Here is a 26,422-nt window from a genome sequence, read left to right as displayed (position 1 = left end):
GGACTCACAGATGCAGACCTGTTATTTGTAAATAACCTGTTACCTGTAAATTGCCTGACCGCTCATTACTAGGAGGCTTCTATTGACTGCTAGCTAGCATCTGCTCTGGGTAGGTAACACCAAACCATAACGGTATTTTTAAAACTGACACTGAGTGTTAACGCATTATATTACAATTGTTAATGACACAACATTGTATAGGCTACAAAAACTATCCGTTAACAGTAGCAAAAAACGTTTAGTTGTGCACAATGCTTACCATTCATGACTCTTGCATTGCTCTCCACCAATTTGAAAAGGTCAAAGGTTATCTCATCTCGGCAACTCATGCATCAAAATATTCTACGAGCTGCCCAGTGGAAAATACCACATGAGGGGGTGTTCATGTGCATTTTCCACGTCGGCTTTTGGTATTTACCATAATTACCATAGCACGTGAAGGCTCCATAAGAACATAAGGATGTTACAATGAATAAAGAATCTAGCATCACAATCACATGCCTCGAGTTACATTTAGCATCTCACATGTCAATAGGTCTCAAACACATGCATAACTTATCAAAATACACATAACCATATGTTACTACATAGATTAACCTTTTAAACTTACAGATTGTGCCTTTTCAAGAGCAAAGCAAGAAGGATGGATGTGGATCCACCTCTGTACTCTGCACCATGAGCTCTGAAAATCCTAAATGTCTGGTGACCACTAGGTGTCAGTATTGAAAAAGTAAACTATAATATAACTAGGGCCAGGATATTATTGTTGTTTTATTTGACAGAGAATACAGAATTTCAAGCAGAAGATGCTCTATACATGCTTATAGCTTTTTTGTGGCACGTGTCCCTGCTAGAATATTAGCAATATAGAACAATTCAACAATTTAGAACACACTAATACCAGAGCCCCCTTTAGGCAATCCTCAGAGTTACTGGTGAAGAGACAAGAGTCTCTTTTTAATGGATGTCAATGGAGGTGAGGCATTTTTGCCATTTAAACATTTGTTGTTGTTGTTGTTTCCATTTTGTTTTTTTTTACTTTATTTAGTCTTGTAGTTTACACCTAAACATAGCTCTTTTATAAGAAGCAACAGAAAATTTGGCATCAGATAGGACCCAGTTTATGACACTTCCCAATAATTTCTATGGTTTTCTCAAACAGTGATTGAACTGTAGCCAGAATTAGGCCTTAGTTCAACTAGGACATGTATAACAGATTAAGACAGTTATATTATTCTGATCACCCTTCAGCTCTTATGTTTCACTTGACTGTGTTACATACACATTACTGGTAGCTTTTATAAACATGCCTTAGAAAGAAACATTACTGGTGTGTTACTTGAGACAAAACAATGGCACTGACATATTTTAAGGTATGCCAGTTATTTTCAGTTAAAACAGCTCAAACATGCATTTTAGTCTGGGACTAGGCTTAAGCCTTGTCTGTGAAACGGGGTGATAGTGAAGCAGTATGTAGGTATGCAACATGAAGTGAGACTGGAATTGCTGATGACTCGTTCCAGAACTAAAATAAAGGTAATAATAAGGGCACTTTAATACCACACTGTATGTGATAGTAGGCATTCTCGGCCACTGATTTATAACAGTTAAACTGCTAATTCAAATTTAGTAAGATTAAGACAGTTATATTATTCTGATCACCCTTCAGCTCTTATAATGTTTCACTTGACTGTGTTACATACACACACAAAATATCACTTCAAATCGTTTAGATCTTAATTTAACGTTAAATTCCTAAAATCTGAAAGTCAAGTTTCAGAAGAGTGAGAGAGCAGGAAATGGATTTTCATAACAGAACACAACCTCCCATTTCAACAATAAACAAAACACATTGTAACCTGCTGTAAAAAAAAACAAAAAAAAAAACACTAATAATATTCTTTTGTTTACTTACATTAGAACCTCATATTTGTTGCATCATCCCACATGAGATAAATAGACTGATTAGAGCAGAGGTATTCAACAGGGGCGTTCAAGTTTGAAAAGGTCCCGTCTATAAATGTTCTTCCTAGCCAGAGTCCAAGTACAAGTATAGTTTGAGTTCTACAGTTAGGAAAATAAGTAATGTGCTTTTCATATACTGTATATATATATATATATATTTATTAAAGTTTAATAAATTTATTAAAGTTGTCAGTCATAACACCTTGTAAAGTAAAAATCATTAAATACAATACAAATAAGAAAGATATTAGAACAATCCCGGGTCAAAGATGAAGAAGAAGAAGAAGAAGAAGAATTTCCCAATAACAGCTGATTTATTCAATACGGGCAAACAAAATGAAAAGGTGTGTACGCACAAACAATACCAGACAATGAGTGATACAAACAGGGGAACTTAAATAGACAGACATAATAAACTAAATGATAAGCAGCTGTGAAGATTGATCAGTGTGCATGGAAACTAATGACTGGCGGGAAACTAAGACAAAGAAAAAAAGAAAAAACTATATTACCATATAATATGTTATTAAAATATATGAATGAATGAATGAATGAATGAAATCTTTATTTCGAACAATTAATAAAATAATAGTAATAATAAAATTAAAAAAGACAGCAATGCGTATGAAATATCCATACAAATAAATAAACAAGTTTTAGCATGATAATCAACCTCTTCGAAAAGGGATAGGTAGAAGCCCTAGGCTTATCAAGACCTACCCCCAGTAACTACCCATACCAATTCACATTTAAACAAGAAAAATCAAACATAACGTTTTAAATAATAAAACAATTAAACATAAATTTAAATAATGCTTTATCTTAATATTAAGAAAAAAAAGCATAAACAAATACCATTTCAAGCAGCATTTACAACCATAATGAATTATCATTCACCCTCTCCACTTCTGTATTTATCAAAAATAAAACTTTTGTACCTTTTTTTAAATTGCAACATATTAACACTTTGTTTGATCGAACTGCTCAGGGGTGCGTTCTCCGAAACTACCTTAACGCTACGTCGTTCTTAAGTTGTACCTTAAGAAGTACCTTATCGTTAATACGTGGTTTCCGAAACCTTCTTAGTTAAGTATACCTTCTGTAAGTCATACGTTCGTAAGGTTGGTCTGGAGCGCTCTTAGCTATACCTTATCGCTGCTGACGGTTCATACCGCTAGTGGCCACCACTACGCAAAAAGCTTTTTTACATCGCAGTTTAATTACACATAGAAAATTGATTATGAACATTTAATATAAAATCTGATTTAGTATTAAAATTACATTTTTACTTTACTTTAAAATTTTACACATAAAATACTTAAGTTGTTATAGCCTACACCCAGTGTATGGAAGTGTTTTCATTAATAAAGTTTCCATACACTAATGGTTGTTAGTTTTTTTAATTACTATCCTAAGGCACATCAGCTGGCGAACCATTTGACAGAAAAGGCTTAGGAGTCTATATAAAGAAAGATGAGTTGCACAAACTTTATAGCTATGGCAGCGAGACAGCGAGTACTTGTTTTAAATCAAAGACGGCGCCGTCCGCGGAGCCAGTTAGTGTATGTCAACTACATGGCTGGTGGATAATCAGCATACGTTGTGGAGAACATTAACACACTTATGGCCGTGAGGGTTTGGGATTGCACACTTGCTAAATTATAAACACATAGGACTACTCATATTTATTTCTGCATGTACATATTTCAATGAGCCCGATAAATGCAGTTTGTACTATTTCTAAAACACTTCTTTATAAAGAACATTGTTTTCTCAATACTTTACCTATACCGCTGTGAAGGAAAGAGCGCACAATCGATCATCGAGGCATCGATATCAACCTATTCAGCGCCTCCACCATGGACAGCGCCTGCTAAGGTCGAACTTAAGAAGGTTTACCTTAAGCAACATCCTAAGGTATAGTTCGGAGAACACACGTAGGAAAGGTATACCTGTAGTTAAGGTGTACCTTTTGAGTCTTCGTAGCGCGCTAAGAGACAACGTTATCGGAGAACGCACCCCAGACCATTCCACAAAATCACCCCACAAATCGAAATACACATACTTTTGAGTTTTGTCCGAGTCCTATGTTGACTCAAATTTAAATCCCCTCTTAAGTTATAACCCCCAACCCTATCTGTAAATAACTGTTGTATGTTTCCAGGCAACTGTTTATTTATTGCTTTATAAATTAATTGAGCGGTCTTAAATTTAACGAGATCATTAAACTTTAGAGTGTGCAATTTTAAATATAGTAAATTAGTATGCTCATGATATCCTACCTTATTTACTATCCTAATTGCTCTTTTTTGTATTGTGCTTAATGTTTGGAAGGTGGTTTTGTAGGTGTTGCCCCATACTTCAACACAATAATTTAAATAAGGCAACACAAGTGAACAATACAAAATAAAAAGTGCTTTTTTACTCAATACATGCCTTGCTTTCCCCATTACTCCAATACTCTGCGCTACTTTTGTTCTAACATATTTGATATGTGGTTTCCAACAAATTTTATGATCAAGAATCACACCCAAAAATTTATTTTCATACACTCTTTCTATTTCAACATTATTAATCATAACTTTTACTTGTGTGTCGGTTTTACGATTACCAAACAGCATAAATTTGGTTTTATCTAGATTTAATGATAATTTATTTGTCAAACCATATTTTTAACTTATTAATTTCTGATGTGATCACCTCCAAAAGCTGATTTAGATTTTCCCCTGAACAGAATATATTAGTATCATCAGCAAAAATCACAAATTTTAAGAGGTTAGTCACCCTACATATGTCATTTATGTACATAATAAATCATTTTGGACCCAATATTGACCCCTGTGGTACTCCACAGGTGATACCCAAGCACTCCGATCTGTAATCCCCCATTTGAACAAATTGTAGTCTATTAGTTATGTAACTTTTCATCCAATAATGCAACTCCTCTGATACCATACTTTTCCAGTTTATTGATTAACAAACGATGATCAATTGTATCGAAAGCTTTTTTTAAATCAATAAATACTCCCACTGCATATTGTTTGTTATCTATAGCACTGGTAATGTCTTCAATTAACTCCATTAATGCCATTGATGTAGATCTGTTTGACCTAAATCCATACTGACTATCAACCAACAATTCATGCTTCTCAATAAAATTATCCAATCTAATTACATACAATTTTTCTAATATTTTAGAGAACTGAGAGAGTAAATACCTATAGAGAGCCTATAATTTGTGAACTGATTTCTCTCTCCAGATTTATATAGTGGAATGATTTTAGCAATTTTCATTTTGCTTGGGAATACACCTGTTTTGAAAGACAAATTATAAATATGTGTTAACGGTTTAACAATTGCACCAATAACATCCTTAATTAAAACCATATCAATATCATTCACGTCTGTTGACTTTTTATTCTTACAATTGTTAACAATTTCAATAATCTCAATTTCCTCAGCTGGTTTCAAAAACATAGAGTTAGGGTTACTGTCTAAATAATCCACTGCCTCCACCTCACCTTCAGTCTGTGGATTTTTAATTACATCGGCCAGCTTTGCTTCCACACTTACAAAGAAATTATTAAACCCATTGACTACATCTTTCAGGTTGCTTAAAGTCCTCTCATTATCTATAAAATACTGAGGGTATTTTTTATTCATTGGTCCATTCCTTATAATATTATTTAGCACTTTCCATATACCCTTGATATCATTTTTATTATCATTTAATATTTTATTATAATAATCTTTCTTACTTATCCTCATGATACTGGTTAATTTATTTTTATATCTTTTGTATTTATTGTCAGCTTCTTTTGTTCTGTGTTTTATAAATTCTTTATATAAGGTGTTCTTTTTTTTTTTAAAGCATTTTTTAATCCTTTTGTCATCCATGGTCTCTCTTTAAATTTGTGCTTTATGGTAAATTGTTTACAAAAAAAACAAAATATAATTTTACTGTTTCTTTATAATTTTACTAAAGGGAGCTTTGCCTAGATAGTTCCTGGTAAAACAAGTTCAGGTTTAGCTTCAACCGTTCAACCATATGTCCCCACAAGGATAGTAATACCAGTCATTTTTTACCTTGGAGGGACTTTTTAAAAAAACGTCTTATAAATCACATGGAAATCATTGGAATTAAAAAATAAATAAAAATGCAGGATTCTTTTCTGTGATGGGTAGGTTTAGAATTAGGGTTAGTGTAAGGGGATAGAATATATAGTTTGTTCAGTAAAACAAAAACAAAAAATTCAAAAGAAGCCAGTTCATTGCAAGTTCAGGTTTAGCTCAAACCATTGTGTGTGTGTGTGTGTGTGTGTGTGTGTGTGTGTGTGTGTGTGTGTGTGTGTGTGTGTGTGTGTGTGTGTGGTTGAGCCTACACTATCATGATGTTGATCTGGAACTATGTCACAGGAAACTAAGGAAAAGGCCAATTGTTCTACAAGATAAAAAGTGATGACATCACACGAGGTGCTTTCTGAACAACACTTTGAAACGGAGATACTATGGAACAAACATCAAAGGTAGTTGATAAAATGTTCTTTAATTTTGAGTCAAAACTTCTGAATCTATTCCAGGTTTTTTACCCTTTTCCCATTAATCATCTCTCTGTCTGTCTGTATAAATGGGAATTCAACTTGTGTGTGTGTGTGTGTGTGTGTGTGTGTGTGTGTGTGTGTGTGTTCAGCTCATTGACAAAATAATTTAGTCTTGCCTTTGGTTTTAAAAAGCAAATAAATAAATAAATAAATAAAAATAAAGGAGGGTTAACTTATCCAGGATGTGCATTGTGACAGAAATGGATAGCAGGAAAGCTGCCTGCTTATGCACAGGAAGCGTGCTGAATGTGAGGCGTTTGGAGAATGTTTTATGGTCTTTTGTCTTTTTAAGTAGATACAGTTTAAGAAAAGTTGATGCCAATAAAAAGCTTTAGCTTTAAATGTATATGTCTGTTCGATGTGTACAGTGTGGCAGTAATATGTTTTAGCTGAGGAAATGGCTACAGCGGCAGTATCATGTTGACAAACTGGAGCGTACTGACTCACAAGGGGAAAGAAAACCCAATTGTCTTTCCCTCACAATGGTGCTGCACAGACAGAAGGGAAAGAGTGTACGGAGCAGATATTTACATGCTGTCAGCCAGGCTTCCTGTCTTTGTCAAACTTAAAGCATTTTTTCACTCAGATCCACTCTTTCCTGTGTAGAGCAGGAAAATTGAATGTGATTACAGTAGTACCAAAACAGGACAAAAAGGAAGTGTTTAAAATAGGCCCTCAAACTTTGACCCTACGTTTTGTGTATTGTGTTGATTTACTATATACATTACAGCACTCTTCACTGCACTGATGAACATATTCAAAACTACTGTGGCTATGAAAAGTTATTTCAAATTAATATTTCACTGCAAATGTAAAAAGGACTGACCAAGCCAAATAGTGTGTTCCATTTAGAGTCTTTGTAGTTGCAGTGGAAGAGTGGCAAAAATAACTGGATCATGACTTCAAACTTAATGAGAGGAACTGGGCGTGTGTGTATGTGGCGTCTGTTCGGTCTCTGTGGGGCATCAGGCTGAGAAAAACCCTAGACCATTTCTGAAGAATGCTGTGGATTAGCAGTCGTCCAAATGATTATATTGGAAAACCATTTTTAATGTTAAAGGATTCACACAGAATGGTTTTTGTCCTTCTATGAGACACGCACTGATTCAACCGGAGAAGTCTAATTTGGTAAGTTTTTCCAAATCCCTTTCTTATCAAAGAATAGGAATTTCCTGAAGTGTGGGTTCATAACATTGTCTAATTTGGGGGGGGGGGGGGTTTGTTGTTTTTGTTTAGTTTTTTTGAATAAGTACATTCCGATTATATAGCATTATGAAAATTCTTACAGGATTAGAATTTGAAATCACACCTCATGTTGTACGTATATTCTTGTATATGCGTATACAGTTCAAACATTTGCCGTCAGTAAGACTTTTTTATTTTGTTTAAAGTTCTAAAGCTCTATATATATATATTTTTTTTTTCCTGTAGTTTCAGCAGCCATTACTCACAGCAGTTCAGTCTCTCATGATCCTTAAGAAATCATTGTAATATTTCTTATGACAGTTGAAAACAGTTGTGTTACAGTGTGAACATTGCAACTGTGATTACAGTGTTTTTTTTTCTTTGATGAACAGAAACTTTTTAAAATAAAAAAAATGTTTTGTAACATTCTAAATGTCCATTTAAATCATTCTTGCTAAATAAAAATATAAATTTCTTTCAAAAACATGTTTACAGACCACAGACATTTGAATGGTAGTTTTGTGTGTGTATTTATAAAGAGTGTGTGTATAGAGAGAGAGAGAGAGAGAGAGAGAGAGAGAGAGAGAGAGAGAGAGAGAGAGACAGGTGGTTCATGTTACAGGTTACTACAAGTTCATTGTGGACCTGGATTAAGAACAAGCGGAAGAGTATTCTTGTTTGTCTTTAATGGGCATATTGGGTTTTTACAATCCTGGGGACATATCTGAATGCAGAATGTTAACAGATAATTTGCATTGCGTTGTTTTACATAAGAGACATAAATCTCCCATTTTGTGTGATTTTTGCTTTATCACAGGTTTTCTCAAGGATGACAAAAATGATGCTTCATAAACTGGACACCTGACATTTTGTCTTAAAATGAGAGAGGATGGATAGAACAACCAGCCCCATGTCAGAGTCTAATCTTACCAATGGATTTGTCAATAGTGTTTTCAATGTCTCAGCTGAAGAAAACAGCAAAACTGAGATCTCATGGATTCCAGAGTCCAGTTCCTCAGACTCCATTACTCCCTGTCAGACTCTCAGAAGAGAAAAACAGGAACCCAACCGGCGCTCCAGGACTGCAGCCATCTGGAGGATCCTGCATCGCCGTAAGGCCACCTCTGACTTGGACAGGCGACCTCACTCAGTGATCCTCCCAGGTGAAGCGTCCTTTCTAAAACTGTCAATCACAAACAAAGTAAGGTCCTTCAAGAAATTAAAGTCCCCATCTGTTTTTAGAGGGAAAGCTGGTAAGATTTCTGATGCCAAATTCGACATTGACCTGAAAGATGACATAGATGATGTGTATATGTGCAAGGAATCTCCTTCCTCAGAGTTCAAGCATGTGTTTAGGAATAAAGCCAAGAGACATTCATTTGCAGGACACACTGCAGACTTCTACTGTTCATTTGAGGACATAGACCCAGCTGCAACCCCAGAGATTGTCCACCAGGAGACCAAGGACACCGTTAGCAACCAAAATGGGTATAAGTTGTCAGAAAGAGTCATGTATACTAAGAAATCTCACCCCAACTTCTCAAACTGCAACAATTCATCTGTGATGGAACAGGAATCCTGCTATGTGAAGCAAAACCTCAAGATACCTCAAAGAAGACGATGGTCAAAGGGGGGTGATGTTTTGAATTACTTGAGAAGAATTTCCCTCAAAGGAAAAGGAAGTCAGACGCTAGCAGAGAGTAGTTTTGAGTCAATGAATACCCTGGACAAAACCATTGATTCGGACTATGGCTCGGTCAGCTTTGAGCTGGTCAAAGATTTGAACTCTGCACCTGAACAAACGGGCCTTGATGGCAAAAGCAGCCATTTTCGAGGCCTTCTCCGATTTTTCAACAGTGTGGCTGAGACAGCAATGAAATGGAGAAACTCGTCTCGCTCATTCTCCCCCCCTGAAGGACAGCAGTCGCCTTTTAATTTGAGAAAGACAGATCAGCCAGGAGAGCTCATCCACAATATGCCAATCAAGAGTGAGCACAAAGCCGATACCTCAGTTCACTGTAAATCTACGTTATCTACTGACATGGTGGTCTCAACTGTCAGTGACAAGGTGGATTGCTCTCCTCCTGTGGTGCTGAAGGCATGGAGAACTTGCCCTGACTCTCCAAGAGATAGCAATTCCCTGTGTAATAACTCGGATGAATCCCAGTCTCAGCTCAGCTCGACTCATATCTCTCTTGCCACCATTGAGAGCCACCCAAGATATGAAGAACTAGATACACCAAAAGAAAACACTGTGATCTCACATCACTTATCTAACAAAACTGTTGATGAAAACCAAGATATTTGCACAGATAGGAAAAGTATAACAAACTGCCCGGAGGACATATTTAAGGTAATGTAAGCTGCCTTAAACTGTGACTTTTTTTTAATGACATTCACAACCAATATTTATTTCTATAATGTAACATATTTTCAGGTGAACGGGATATTCAATAAGTGTACTGTAGGATTTTGTCCATTGATAGCTGATTGGATGGTGAAAGGGGGTCTCTATGACAGGTAGATAGAAAGGTGGGGTTGACAAAATAAGAAGAAATGGTGTTGTCAGCTAAAATGTTTTAGAAATCATTACTTTTTGATGAGATATCATGAAAACAAACTTCCAGGAATGTTTATTAAGAAAGTAAATATAAGATTTTATGTTGAAAAACATTTCATAAGAAGACTATCCTAATGCTGCTCAATCTTATTGTCATGGCTGGCATTCATTTTATTACCTTGTGTCATGCTGACCTTGCTATCAACGCACTACTAACTTGTTTGCACAACTAACTCATTTTGCAGTCAATGAAAGATGTGTTTTCCAAATGCTATTATAAATATGTCATGGATCTGACTATTTAAACAGTTTCATTTAGAGTAGGAATGAGCAACTTCGGTCCTGGTGGCCCTCTATCCTGCAGAATTTAGTTCCATTTAGTGCCAGTACCTGGGTTACACATTCCTTGTCACACACACCTGCCTGTTTACCAAGCAATCCTTAAGACTTAAAGTTCCTATGAAATCAAAATTTAAGTTTTTGTTTTTGTTTTTTGCTTTTAGTATGAATATGTTAGCCTTAAGGTTATCTATCATTTAGTGTGCTTCAAAATAATGACAAAATTTGCATTTAGAAGATATAAGCGTTCAAAACTTACAATATCATTTCGCCAATATGGATCAATGATTTTGATGACATCACTCTGCACTTCAGCTTCTCATCAGATTTTCAAATGCCTCTAGAATCTGAGTTGTTTGCCGAGCTCAATGGCTCTGGCCGAGCTGTGGTTTGAACAAAACGCTATTGGCCATTTAAAAAAAGGGAGGAGCTACTAGTTTTGAGCTACTATGTCCCGCACTGTCTTCCTGTTTCAGTGGAAATTACATCAACACATTGAATAATCCTGCAGGTTTCAAGGCACCTCATCAAGCCATACAGCCTTTAAGCTGTGTAATATTTCAAAGACTGAGTCCTCTGGAAGTTGTATTTGTCAGCCAAATACCTTCATTTCAGTAAACTGACCACTACAATCCAAAGTCACTTCACTAGGAATAACGGTCAATTTGTTAATGGTTACCTTTCTAAAATAAGACATATTTTATAACGTACAGTACGTGGCCGACAAATGAAACCTCCGGAGGACACAGCCTTTGAAATGAGGGACAACTTTAAATTCGATTAGATGTCTGATTAGTGATGGAGCTAAACTCTACAGGATGTAGTGTGTTAAATTGTAATCCTAATCTAAGTTTAAAAAAAATCTCTTGCAGAATCTGCTTTATCTTTGTAGTCCAAGAGAGAGTGATATAAAAAAAATAAAAAATTATTTAATATGTTGTAACCTGTAACTTTAAATTAGTAACTGACTAATGTAAAAGACCTTTGTCTTTACCAGATGGAAATCCTCTAGTCCTTTGTAAATACAGCAGCGCCAGCCTTGGTCTAGTTTGTTCTAGTGAGTGTTGCATTGTCTTTGGTCACACTGTAGGGGAAATTCGATAATTTTTTTTCCTCAAAATTTACCAACTTTTTAGACTAACTGTTAAAATAATAAGTTGACAGATCAGATATATTTTTTTCTGTTCAGACTGCAGTCACTTTTGCTAGCATATTAACATTGGTTGTCACAGTAACAAACTTGAGTAGGTTCATCATGCATGCGAATTTAACAGTGGCTGTATTTTCTCATGAGGGCAGTATGGTCCATGTATGTTTTGATAGATTGTTTTTCAATTTGAAAAGAGAAAATTATGGTGGTTTTACAGCAGGAATATTAGATGTGGTTGGACCTGAAAAGCTATATTTCTGCTGATTTGTCAACAAAACCTGAACGTGATATTAAGGCAATGATTACAGCTTGTGATTGTAACGATTACAATTTAAGGGTAATATTTGGCACTTTGTCCATCTAAAAATGGCATCATCTGAAGTGCAGCTGGATCTAAACTGGAGTTACCATGGGATGGGCCTCCTGGGATAAAATCAGGAAAGCAAAAGGATTAAAGGGTTAGTTCACCCAAAAATGAAAATTATGTCATTAATGACTCACCCTCATGTTGTTCCAAGCCCGTAAGACCTCCGTTCATCTTCTGAACACAGTTTAAGATATTTTAGATTTAGTCCGAGAGCTTTCTGTCCCTCCATTGAAAATGTATGTACGGTATACTGTCCATGTCCAGAAAAGGTAATACAGACATCATCAAAGTAGTCCAAGTGACTACAGTGGCTCAATCTTAAGTTTATAAAGCGACGAGAATACTTTTTGTGCACAAAAAACAACAAAAATAACGACTTTATTCCACTATTCATTTCCTTCTCTCTGGGCCTCGAGTGAGTTCACGTAGTATAACTGTGTAGCGCTTCTGTGTTGTACGTTGTTTTTTTTGTTGTTCTGTGTATTTTTGTTGTTTTTTTGCGCACAAAAAGTATTCTCGTCGCTTTATAAACTTAAGATTGAGCCACTGTAGTCACATGGACTACTTTGATGATGTCTGTATTACCTTTTCTGGACATGGTCAGTATACCGTACATACATTTTCAATGGAGGGACAGAAATCTCTCGGACTAAATCTAAAATATCTTAAACTGTGTTCCGAAGATGAACGGAGGTCTTACGGGCTTGGAACGACATGAGGATGAGTCATTAATGACATAATTTTCATTTTTGGGTGAACTAACCCTTTAATGTTCATTTGTGTACATTGGTGTGCCTCCAGGAACAGGCTTGGGAAACACTGCCCACAATGAAAAGTAAAACTGTGACTCTGTATTCATTATAATTATTATTTTAAGTTCTAATTATTAAATATTATAATCATAATGAAGGGTATATTTACATTAACTCCACCCTTCACTGTCTGGTTGAAAAAGACAAAATTACAATAAAAATCAAGTCAGTAACTGGGACAGTGGAGAGTGGCGAGTAAGGACAGTTGGTTTAGCTTTTGACGCAACCTACCCGAGTTCGAATATTCCTTTCTCCAAACTCACTCTTCTTATATCAGCCCAGAGCAGAGGCGTTTGTTTTAAAGCCCAGAGAGGCATTTGTTTTAAATGAAGAAAACGTTTGAAAACTGGAAATAAAGTGCCCAATGTGAATTTAATAGGCATATAATTGAAACCAGAAGTGTAAAGTCCAGGTTCAGAAAGTAAAAGTCCTCCTCAGTATTTTGTTCCAATCACCTGGATTTGCTAATTAGCACAGTTTTTCAGCCAGGAGATGGCTGAGTTCATGGGTGGAATAAACATATGGCAGGACTTTTACTTTCTGACCCCTGGACTTTACAAACTAGAAGTGTTGTCCTCATGTTAATCAGATGGGCTGCACCTTCTAAGGCCCTGTCCCAAATGGCACACTCCGGACTTGTGGACTTCCTCAGAGTCCACACTTTGGTGACGTCATGTAGTGCAGACCTATAGGGCCCTTGGCGCGAGTCCACGAGGGCGCATTGAGAGGTATTTTTGGGACAGACTCGATCAGCACGCCGGAAATAATGGGCTGTATAAACAATATAAATCATTACAATGGAAATAATACAAAACAATGAACATGTGGGGATACAGAGAAAATGAAAGTAAATAATAACAGTAAATAAAATATTTTTACAATTTATATAAAACTTGTTCTATAATACAGGATATTTTCTAAGCTCTTTTATTGGAGGGGATTTTTTGAAGTGAAGAATAACTGTAAATCATAAGCAAAAAATGTGCAACTAGGTTTGAATTTAAGGTATCTTGCTTTGTGAATATGATATTTACCCATCGTACAGAAAAAGTTTAATATATCATCTAGCTTTTTATTTTCAGAGACATCAGAGTGAAAAATAACCTTACTGACAGAAATATTACAGGCCTGGTTGTTGTTGGACAGGAGAAATCACATTTTTTGCGCTCCAACGTCTTATCTCCATGTCAACTACACAGCCTAATTTTGCAGTTCTATATTTTGATATTGTGCATATCACCTGGGCATTAGACAATAGATATATCATGCTTATTTAAATGATGTACAGTTGTACATAATAATACATAATGTTCCATTTGAACTAAGATTGCAATTTTAAAACATAATGAAAATGTGCATGAGTTTCAGATGAATTTACAGGTTTCAATATTCATACTTTGTTTACATATGACTCAGTAAAGCCCTGCCATTCGGTTCTATTTATTTAATGAATAATGCGATCGTATTATTAAACGCGCTATTATTATGTTTGAGACATCAACCACTGGTCGATGACCATAATGTTTGTATAAACTGTAGGTAACTGGTAAAATGTACATTTAGGTCATAAAAACCGTAATATTTTCTTCTCAGCCATGTCAACAATTATCCGTGAGTAAAATCTCCTCCCATCCGCTGTCTGATTGGCCTTTCGCAAGGATTCCTGGGTAGTTAAAGTGCGTGGAGCCTGCTTCTATGCGGGCTTCGCGGAAGACCGCTTCAAGGGTACAAAGGGGGCGCTGCTGAGCACACTTCAGAGCGGTAAAATGCTGAATGGGACAGCCTACGGACTCGTAGACTCAGCGAGCACGCGCAATTCAAGTCCACGAGACCGAAAGTCCGCATGAAGTGCGCCATTTGGGACAGGGCCTAAGACACCTTTACTGATCAGCAGGTTCAGTATGGTTAGGAGTAGTACTCTGGTGAAAAAATAATTATGCTAAGTATACTTGCAGCCAGACTAATTTAGTATACTTCAAGTGTGTTAATGATTGGTTAACTTGAAGTGTGCTATTTTAATTGTAATAAAATTGTGTGTACATTTTGTGTGCTAAATTGGAACAACTTCAAGTGTACATATATATATATATATATTAAGTATATGCCTGTGTAGGGACTAATTACATGCTTGATTCGTGATTATTTTTTTTATTTGTGTTAGTACATTACAAATTTATTACTGTCTTCGAAACATACAAGCAATATACTATAAGTGTATATATATACAGGTGCTGGTCATAAAATTAGAATATCATCAAAAAAGTTGATTTATTTCAGTAATTCCGTTAAAAAAGTGAAACTTGTATATTATATAGACTCATTACATGCAAAGTGAGATATCTCAAGCCTTTATTTGTTATAATTTTGATGATTATGGCTTACAGCTTATGAAAACCACAAAATCAAAATCTCAGAAAATTAGAATATTACATGAAATTACACAGTAATTACACAGTAATCCCATGGTCATTGAACCAGGATTTGGTTATTTTGGCAGTGTGGGCAGGTGCAAATCCTGCTGGAAAATGAAGGAAGCATCTCCATAAAGCTTGTCTGCTGAAGGAAGCATGAAGTGCTCTGGAAATGTCCTGGTAGACGGCTGCGTTGAGTGGACCACAGTGGACCAACACCAGCCGATGACATGGCTCCCCAAACCAACACAGACTGTGGAAACTTCACACTGGACTTCAAGCATCTTGGATTGTGTGCCTCTCCATTCTTCCTCCAGACTCTGGGACCTTGGTTTCCAAATGAGATGCAAAATTTGCTCTCATCAGAAAAGAGGACTTTGGTCCACTGTGCTTTATTAAATCCAGAGTCAACGCAGCCATCTACCAGGACATTTTCAGAGCACTTCATGCTTCCTTCATTCTCCAGCAGGATTTGCACCTGCCCACACTGCCAAAAGAACCAAAACCTGGTTCAATGACCATGGTATCACTGTGTAATTACTGTGTGATTTCATGTAATATTCTAATTTTCTGAGATTTTGATTTTGTGAGTTTCATAAGCTGTAAGCCATAATCATCAAAATTATAACAAATAAAGGCTTGAGATATCTCACTTTGCATGTAATGAGTCTATATAATATACAAGTTTCACTTTTTTAACGGAATTACTGAAATAAATCAACTTTTTGATGATATTCTAATTTTATGACCAGCACCTGTATATATATATATATATATATATATATATATATATATATATAAATTCTATATTTTTATTCTAAATGAATTACATTCTATATTCTAAATTTTTGATTTATTTTTGGCAGAGATATAGACCAGCAACAAAACAGTCAGTGGTAGGAACATGTCACCCTCTGAATGTTTGGAGAGGATAGTTGGTTTACTAACATCAAATTGTTGGGTAACATATGACATGCTGTGTGGTCTTTTACACACTAACCTTGCTCATGTAGACATGCATTTAATAACTGTATGTATTGAACATCTGACATCTTAACAACCATTCGCATGATGACCCTGTTGAAAAATAAATTTTCTAAAATGTATTTGAAATACATTTATTTTATGCTAAGTATACTACAAATACATTTACATATTTATGTAAATACCCTGCAATTATACTTTTGGTATCCTAAATTGGCATACTTTAAGTCTGCTAAATTGGAACAACTAATTTTGTACTTAATGTACTTTAGTTATCCAGAAATAGTGCTGAGATCCAACTAAAGATACACTTAAGTATATTTGATTGTGCTAAAATTTAACTATTGGAAGCATACTTTAGATACACTTTAAATATCTTGCATTTAAAGACTGATATTATATCACACTAGCCTTTCTAATTGTGATATTAAACACATTTTAGGCTTAATATTAAGAAATGTGCATTGTGCAATAAAGAAGTACTATTATAATATTTATATCAGTAAGTCTCAAGCGATACAGTATGTCAGTAAATGTGTTAATTGATTTGTAGTATACTTAGTATGAATTTAAGCTATTGTTCTGCCTGGGTGTCCAATAGCTAAAAGTATTTCTATTTTCGATTTACTGTTGACTGTATTCTCAGTTAGATGTTTTCAGATACTGTTCTTCTCCTGATTAACCCCACTCACTACTTGACATGAAATATTTTATTTGCCAGTTGGTAAATGAGACACTTTGGATGCAGTGGAATGTAATATGTTGCTGTTTTAAGGGTTATCTGACTTAATGCAGTGATTTTCAGACCCTCTCACGCCCTCCTGGCCAGTCGCCTGCAGATCCTCCACTTAAAGCTCTGATTCAGCGGTGTCGCTCACTGCCGCTGCCAACCACTCTCTCTGCACTAGAGCCCATTGCCCTGACACATGTGCTCACTCCTCCAGGTACAGTGCATGTCAAAACGCATATACAGACATAAGCAGAAATAGATGAATAGTGAATTAATTTCAAAATGGTTCAAACCAAAATGTTTTTTTTTATATCTTTTGCTGTGGTGTGTCAGTAGGAAATATCAGTTTACATTTCCAAACATTCCTTAAGCCATGAATCGTTATAATCCAGTGAGATTTTTGTATGCAGAAGGAAGTCTGACAACAGCTGGTATGATCTGAACTCACCATCACTGAGTCTGTCTGTGATTACATGAAGAAACAGAAAAAAACTGAGACTAAATCCAGAAGAACTGCGACAACGTCTCCAAGATGCATGAAGAAACTTGTCTGCAAACTACAGTACACTGAAAAGTTTCAGGCATTTGTGTAAAAATGCTGTAAAGTGAGGATGCTTAAAAAAAATATGTCATAAATAGATTTTATTTATTAATTAACCTTTATTTCAATTGAATTAAGTTATTTCTAAATCAGATCAATATTTGGTGTGACCACCCTTTGTGTTTAAAACAGCTTTTGTCCAGGGACACTTGCACATTGTTTTTCAAGTAGATTGCTGGTAGGTTTCTTAAAGCGTCTTGAAGACGTTCCCTCAGTTCTTCTGGATTTAGTCTGTCTCATTTTTTTTTTTTCCATTTCATGTAATCACAGACGGACTTGATGATGGTAAGATCAGATCTCAGTGTGGATCATATACCGGTTGTTGTCAGACTCCTTGTGCATACACAAGTCTCACTGGATTATAACAATTAATGGGAAAAGGAAAGTTTGGAAATGTAGACTGATATTTACTACTGACACACTACAGCAAAAAATATACAAATAACTGTCTTAAAAACATTTTTTGGGTGAAAATACTAGCTTGCCTAAGCCTTTTGTACAGTACTGTATATATAAACAAAAAGCATAACACAAGGAGTGCAAAATAAACATGACCAGTAGCCTGAACATTCTCCAAACAATCTGATCTCTGAGCAATATTAATAATATGAAATCATAAAATTGAATAGGACTACCCTTCTCTTAGATCAGTGTTAGGACATCTTTCATAGCAGTTTCATTCTCTCAAGTTTCTCATGTAGTTCTGGTTAGAGTTTCATGTTGTGGCACGAATTTTAATATAATTTTATATGGAGCACTTGCACTTATTCTAGCAATCTGTTCTGCAGTTAAATCGATGGCTAAGTCAGGCATTCTCCGTATGAGGAACAGCAGCACAGGATCTAACAGACGGAAGCTGTTTAGACCAGGATCTGGACCACTGCATGTAAACATGGTGAGTAATCCACCCTCTATTCTTCATCTGATGTTTGCTTTATGTTTTTGGGAATAATGTTTCTGAGTGAGAAAGTGATACAAGACAAATGAGTGGTACAACATTAACACTTCAGTTACTTCTTTTAAAAGGATAGTTCACCCAAAAATGAAATCGTCATCATCATTTACTCAACCTCAAGTCATTCCAAACCGATAAGACTTTTGTTCATCTTCAGAACACAAATGACAATATTTTTAATCACACCAGAGAGATATCTGTCCCTCCACTGAAATTCCATGCAACCAAAACTTAGGAGCTTCAAAAAGTTCACAAAGCCATTGTAAATGTAATCAATATGAATCAAGCAGTTTCATCTAAGTTTTCTGAAAGAGACACAGTCTCTTTATACATTGAACAAATTAAATATAAGGTTTTATTCACACATAAACAGATACAATCCGTTCTATAATTCTTTGTGAAACTCTTAATAAGCCTCACCTAATTGCTCAAGTGTTACCTTGTCACTCGACAATAAGCGATCTGGACTTGGAACCTTTAAACACATTTTTCACTTTGGTTAAGATCACTAGTAGTCACTATAGTTAACACTTGACTTCAAATATCAGACATGTTAATGTTGTGATTAGTAGTTAATTAGTAATTCTTTCTAATTGGTCATACTGTAGTTAATAGTTCTTTATGAGGCTAATTTCATTCAATAGTTACTGATTAACTATTAGGGAACTATATCAGTCCTAAATTTGATATTCCTTAATGATTAGTTATTCTTGTTTCCATATTAGTTATTAGTAGGAGCTGAAGTGTTACTGTAGCACTACTCAGTTGTCCTGTATTACTTGCTAGTTGCATTTGAAAGGGTAACTTCGTTGATTTTCAACCATCTTTGTATTGTTACAATGTCAGTAGTAAATGTAAATGCACAGTGTGTACCTGCACCAAGATCTTCCTATTTATTTGTTATCAAAAGTCTGCCGCATGACGTGTTTTTTTACTTTTGGCAGCTCTAGGGCTTCTGTTATAACTACAGATTAGACCTCTGCATTTTTGTATTCCCACTCATGGATTGAGCTCAGTGTATTACGGATGTGTTCCTATCTTTTTGGCAAAAGGGAATGCCACAGCCCTTTTTTCTGTTTTCTTTGGTCATGCAGCACTGATAAACCCCCCCCCCCCAAAAATCCTTTCACAAAGACAGCCAAATTATATTAAAAGCCAATCTTGCAAGCGCTTAATTACCTCTTCAGTTATTCTAAAGCGTTACCAGTTTTCATTGGGAAATATTGCTGTTTCCTGCTGATCCAGGCCAGTTGGCATGGTTATGGTTTCTTTTTCCACTGTGTTGCAATGACATCAGGTATGTACATAACCTTCGGAATGCAAGAGTAGACAACGTTGTGATACTGTAGGTCAGGGTTCCTCAAATCCGGTCCTGGAGGGACAATGCACTGCAGAGTCTAGCTTCAATCCCAATCAAAGACACCTGAGAAAGCTAATCGAGGTCTTCAGAGTTACAGGTAGGTCAGTTACAATGTAGCAGCCCGAAAACACTGCTTGTATAATTTCGATTATTATTCATAAAATAACATTTTGAAAAATCTATCATATCTATGTAAATATGTCATATCTGTCAATCATCCGTCAATATGTCATATCTATGATGTAATATTTAATTTAATAGTTGTTGTCAGGGGTTTTATTGTGATGATATCCCATTACACATTTTGTCATGCCTGCAATCTTTAAAAAGCTCCTTAGTCTGGTTAAATGGGCCTGGATGTATCTCTACTCTTCATATATTTTATTATATGTCTGAAGGCATCGGAATGGTAAATGGCATCATACAGAGTAAATGAGTTGAGCTTTCTTCCTACACATTTTTAGGAGTAGATGTGTACATGCGTGAAGCACTCAACTTCTAAATAAAATGTTGATGAAGCTACTTTGAGTTCTAGTTTAGTGATGAGCTCATGTCATCTTAAGCTCATGCTCGCAAAGGATTGCTGTAATTTGGGGAGTGAAATCTCAGCCTCACAGCTAATTTGGGGTCACTATTAAAATTGTTCCCTCGATTGCATTATGTAAAGGTTTTATTTAAAGACATTAGTCATCAATTCAAACAAAGCATGCATGCTGGGAATCAGAGATTAACTATGGTGTTGAGTGGCCTCTTTCCTCATCAGTCTGGTAAAAGCCATTCCACTCCACATTCATATTCTATACTCCTTTTTTGCACTTCTCATATAATAATTGGTTCTTCACTTTCTCTCATACTGCAATTTATGTAAAAAAAAAAAAATTAATAGTGGAAAGAGTACTTTTTGGAGTACTCTTATTTTGATACATGATAGCTTGTTTAGTCTTTTTTTTTTTTTTTTTTTTTTTTTTTTTAATTAGACACTAATTTGATTAATTTGTTTGATTGTTTTTGTTGTTTAATTGTTTCACATTAGTTTGTGTTTATTTGTCTTTACTTAAGTTTAGAAGCTTCAGAAACTGACTCAGTAAGACCAGGTTTACAATTTAGAAATTTGTCAAGGCAATGATGTGATTAAAATGTTTGTTACAGACCAGCAGTTAATGGTGACTTAATTGCAATGGCAGGTGCATAATGTATCACAATTGGCTTTCAAAATGATGAAAATATGCATAGTTCATGTTCAATTGTAATTGCAGTCCAATTATCACAGATTATGTTTACAAGATCGCACACTCGCAGACTTTAAATGGCAAAGGTTTGACGTTCCGTTTGAGGACCTGGAATTACTCCTTGACCTGCTGTTGTTGAAGAATGTATTTATTCATGCAGTAATGATGATGGGTTGTTAAAGAGGAGAATCATGCTCCTTGTTTCAAGGCTGCATGAATTACTCATCAGGCGTTAAACATTGTGGGACATGATCAGTCATTTCTACTGTGTTTAAACAGACAGTTTGTCGTCCACTAATGCTGCAGTTGCTTGCTTATAACAGTGTTTATAGGAACAGAAAGGTTTTCTTGGTTGCTTTATAGGGCTGATGCTTACTGGGCTCAATATGACCTCAAACCTGTCATCAAATTCATCAAGGGCAAATTATCTGAGATATTGTTCACATTCCTTTTATAGCTCCATTCTCTTACTGTGCGTCAAAAAATGATTTATTGTGTCTATTTTTATTTCTCCTAAGAAATTTTATGAGAAACATTTGAGACAAGTATACTTAATGCAACATAACTGAGAACTCCTTTCCTATGATATTTGAGACGATATTCAGCTTCTTTTATCATGGTCTCTATTTCCTTGGTAGTATCTTTTACTATAGAGCAATGGTGTTGTTGCATATTTATTGGTGAGGTCCGCCTCCAAGTTGATTCGAAAAGAACTGAGAAGCATTTGCTATTACGCACAAGCTCTCAGACAGGAAGTATCATTGTTTTCCTGTTCGTCAACATTTTATCCTGTCTATTGTTGTTTCCTCAGCCAGACTACTCAAAATGTATGCCTACATGACTTATGGCCCGTTCACACCAAGTACAGTAACTATAAAGATAACTATAATGATAACTAGCAACCACACCAAGGCATTATAACGATCTATGAATTTTAAGTGCGCACTGTCGTCTGCCACTTTAAATGCTGTGTTTGAACCAGGTATGACCTTGGCTTTTCACAGCTGGCTGCCAACGATCCTCAGCTCTCAGTCTCACCCTTTCTCCTTCACTCAGAGTAGGCAGGTTTCTTGCCCCACGATTATAGTTGGACTTTTGCTTCAACTGCCTGTCCTAGGCTTTTCTGAACATATTTGTGCAGTTGTGGCTGTAGCAGTTTACTCGCTGTTAGTCTGTCTTTCAATCTACAGCCCATAAGAAGCTGTGCAGGAGATAACTTCACTCCTCCTAGTGGCGTATTCCTGTACTCAAGAAGAGCAATGTATGGATCTCCTTGACTTTCTTGCACCTTCTTGAGTAGGTTTATGATGGTTTGAACAGCTCTTTCACTTTGACCGTTAGACTGAGGATATCTTAGACTTGAAGTTGAGTGTTTGAACTCCCAGTTATCTCTGAAGTTGCGGAATTGAGCACTCACAAACTGCAGTCTGTTATCTGAAACAACTTCATCTGGAATCCCATGTCTTGCAAATATTGACTTCAGTACCGTTATTACATGCTGGCTTGTTGTCTGTCAACTTTGCAATTTCAGGAAATTTCGAGAAGTCGTCCACACATAGCAGGTAGTCTGCTTAGTTGAAGTGCAAGAGGTCAACTCTCCCACATACTGTGGTCATCAGGTTACAGGTCTCATCCAGCCTTCCTGGTTATGAGCTCCCACATACTGTGGTCGCCAGGTTACAGGCCCCATCCGGCCTTCCTGGTTATGAGCTTCCACATACTGGGGTATCAGGTTACAGCCCTTACTAGGCCTTCCTGAATATGAGCTCCCACACACGGTGGTCGCCAGGTTACAGGCCTCGCCAGGCCTTCCTGGTTATGAGCTCCCACATACTATGGTCGCCAGGTTACAGGCCTCACCGGCCTTCCTTGTGATGGGCTTCTACATGTCAGGTTACAGGCCTCACCCGGCCTTCCTGAATGTGAGTTCCCACATACTGTGGCCGCCAGGTTACAGGCCTCACCCGGCCTTCCTGAATATGAGCTCCCACACACGGTGGTCGCCAGGTTACAGGCCTCGCCAGGCCTTCCTGGTTATGAGCTCCCACATACTATGGTCGCCAGGTTACAGGCCTCACCGGCCTTCCTTGTGATGGGCTTCTACATGTCAGGTTACAGGCCTCACCCGGCCTTCCTGAATGTGAGCTCCCACATACTGTGGCCGCCAGGTTACAGGCCTCACCCGGCCTTCCTGAGTATGAGCTCCCACATACTGTGGTCACCAGGTTTCAGGCCTCATAGGCCTCCCTGAGTATGAGCTCCCACATGCTGTGGTCGCCAGGTTTCAGGCCTCTCCGCCTTCCTGAGTGTTAAGCTCCCACATTCAGTGGTCACCAGGCTTCAGGCCTCCTAGGCCTTCCTGGTTATGAGTTTTCACATGTCAGGTTACAGGCCTCATCAGGCCTTCCTGAATGTGAACTCCCACTCACTGTGGTCGCTAGGGTATAGGCCTCACTGGTTGTGAGCTTCCACATGTCAGGATGCAGGCCTCATCAGGCCTTCCTGAATGTGAGCTCCCACGCATTGTGACTATCAGGTTATCACTCCCACTCTAGATGCGTCTTGCTGTCGCAATGTATTACGACAGACGCTTCCCTCTTGAGCTATCTCCCACATTCAGGGGTTATCAGGCTACAGGCTTCATTAGGCCTTTCTGAAAGTAGCCCCACATGGTGTGGTTGTCAGGTTACAGGCCTTACCAGGCCTTCCTGAAAGTAAGCTCCCACAGGTTGTGGTCACCAGGTTTCAGGCCTCACTGGCCTTCCTGAGTATGAGCTCCCACCTACTGTGGTCACCAGGTTACAGGCCTCACCGGCCTTCCTGAGTATGAGCTCCCACATGCTGTGGTCGCCAGGTTAGAGGCCTCACCAGGCCTTCCTGGATTTGGACTGGCTAAGTACATGCATTTTCGTTTTGTGTACCTTCTAAAATCCATATTTATGGTAAGGGTTATGCGCTGTCCGCTTCATTCCCTTTTTACGTGGCTCAGACTCCGGTTCTTCACCTTGGGTCTCACTCTAGATGCGTCTTCTGTCGCAATGTTTTACGACAGGCGCTTCCCTTTCAAGCTATCTCCCACATTCTGTGGTTACAGGCCTCATTAGGCCTTTCTGAAGGTAGCCCCACATTGTGTGGCTGTCAGGTTACAGGCCTCTCCGGCCTTCCTGAATACGAGCTCCCACTTACTGTGGTCGCCAGGTTTCAGGCCTCACAGCGCTTCCTGAGTATGAGCTCCCACATACTGTGGTCGCCAGGTTAGAGGCCTTACCAGGCCTTCCTGGATTTGGACTGGCTAAGTACACGCACTTTCGTTTCGTGTACCTTCTAAAATCCATATTTATGGTAAGGGTTATGCGCTGTCCGCTTCATTCCCTTTTTTAAGTGGCTCAGACTCCGGTTCTTCACCTTGGGTCCCACTCTAGGTGGGTCCACCTTGGGTCTTCTGTCGCAATTTTTTACGACAGGCGCTTCCCTTTCAAGCTATCAAGCTATTCGAGCTCCCACTTACTGTGGTTGCCAGGTTTCAGGCCTCACAGGCCTTCCTGAGTATGAGCTCCGACATACTGTGGTCGCCAGGTTACAGGCCTCACCGGCCTTCCTGATATGAGCCCTCATGTACTGGAGCTCCCCACATGAGGGGGTCATCAGGTCTTAGGTCTCAGTAGACCTTCCTGGTTTTGAACCCTCTCTTACTTCCCCAGTGTTCGGATCGAGCACTGGGTAGACCCGTGGATTGAGTGGACGACTTCCGTCGTTTCTTGAGGTTAAGTCACGCTCTCCGGGAGATCCCGTCTCTGTGATCTGGAACTGAATGGTTTCTGCCAGCTTCGCAGGCCTTCGGTTTCTGGATGCCTTATCCAAGGCAACTTCCAGAGGCTCTGTCTCGGACAGACAGGCAATGGCCAGACTGTGTGTCTTAGTATAGATCACCAGGCCAGCCTGGTTGTATTTCAGGAGGCATGCTCCCCTGAATAGTGACTGGCTGGGGGTCCCTCGGGTTCCCTAGCCACATTCCCTAGAAGGGACCCTTCTATTGGAAGTTGTGGTCCTAAGCCTTTGAGCTGACCCAGATATACCCCCAATTAACTATGTTCTGGCGGTTTCTTGGTTCATTAGCTTGGGCTATGACCGGTAGGGAGTGCTATCACTGACAGCCCGATGTGACCTAAGGGTGAGTGGTTCCAGTGTTTTCTGAATTACTGGTTCTGACAGTTGTCACTGCCTTTTGGCATGCACTTCCCTCAGCATGGCGGAGTGGGTATTTCGTTCCCCAAAGCGTCAATGACGTAGTGTCGAGTTCCCTTCGAAAGGGAACGTCTCAGGTTACGACTGTAACCTATGTTCCCTGAGAACAGGGAATGAGACACTACGTCTCCCAGCCATGCCTCGGGGCCTGCCTGCAACAGTCCCTTCAGACGATAGGATGTTGTCATGTGTGCAAGGCTCCCTTTTATACATCCAGGTCGCGTGTTAATCAATCAAGCTGATGATTCACGGGCTGTCGCCGGTCAACATGATTGCTGTGAGTTGATATTTGATTTCAGACACCTGTCACGCCTGAGGCGTTCCCCAAAGCGTCAATGACGTAGTGTCTCGTTCCCTGTTCTAAGGGAACATAGGTTACAGTCGTAACCTGAAACGTTTTTGTATACAAAATTATCTGTTGGGTATTTTGAGCTTCACATACACACTGGGGACATCAGAGACTTATTTTACATCTTGTGAAAAGGGGCATAATAGGTGCCCTTTAAAGACTGCATCAATAGTTTGATTCACCAAGCAAGTAGGCCTACGCCAATTCACTAAACTAGTCAGAAGCTGTGTCCCAAATGAGGCACTATGCACTTATAAACTATGTACTTACGCACTATGTACAAAGCTGTAAAAGTTGGGTGCATGAAGTGTCCAACATTCCACACTTCATTTGTTTCGGTTTTTTTGGTTAAGTGCATCATCTGGGTTTTTAAAGACGACCTATTATGCAAAATTCACTTTTATGTTGTTTTTGAACATATTTATGTGTCCACAGTGCATGTACACAACCACCCTATAGTGGTAAAAATCCATCAACTCTTATTTCCCCGACAAATCTGAAACAGGAATGTGCTCCAATGTCACGTCACATTTGAACAGGCCCCGCCCATGACTGGCGATGGAATCTACCTTATTAGCT

The 26,422-nt window shown here is 37.9% G+C and overlaps 1 protein-coding gene across 5 annotated transcripts in view; it reads left to right on the top strand.

The window, feature by feature from the left end:
* Positions 1 to 7,532: 7,532 nt before the first annotated feature.
* Positions 7,533 to 26,422, top strand: part of arhgef9b (Cdc42 guanine nucleotide exchange factor (GEF) 9b) — a 93,281-nt gene continuing 74,391 nt past the window's right edge. For 3 of the 5 annotated variants that reach the window (XM_079892342.1, XM_079892341.1, XM_079892343.1), the window contains exons 1-4: positions 7,533 to 7,694; positions 8,569 to 10,104; positions 17,180 to 17,318; positions 18,494 to 18,600. In XM_079892342.1, coding sequence (XP_079748468.1) covers positions 8,641 to 10,104; positions 17,180 to 17,318; positions 18,494 to 18,600 — 1,710 coding nt within the window. In that variant the 5' untranslated portion in view covers positions 7,533 to 7,694; positions 8,569 to 8,640. Of the gene's footprint in view, positions 7,695 to 8,568; positions 10,105 to 17,179; positions 17,319 to 18,493; positions 18,601 to 20,097; positions 20,118 to 26,422 lie in introns of those variants that run through there. The other 2 variants (XM_079892344.1, XM_079892349.1) reach the window with 2 other exon arrangements.

Source organism: Squalius cephalus (genome assembly GCF_949319135.1).
Source record: "Squalius cephalus genome assembly, chromosome: 14".
Classification (NCBI taxonomy): Eukaryota; Metazoa; Chordata; class Actinopteri; order Cypriniformes; family Leuciscidae; genus Squalius; species Squalius cephalus.
This window is presented reverse-complemented; position numbering and strand designations above follow the sequence as displayed.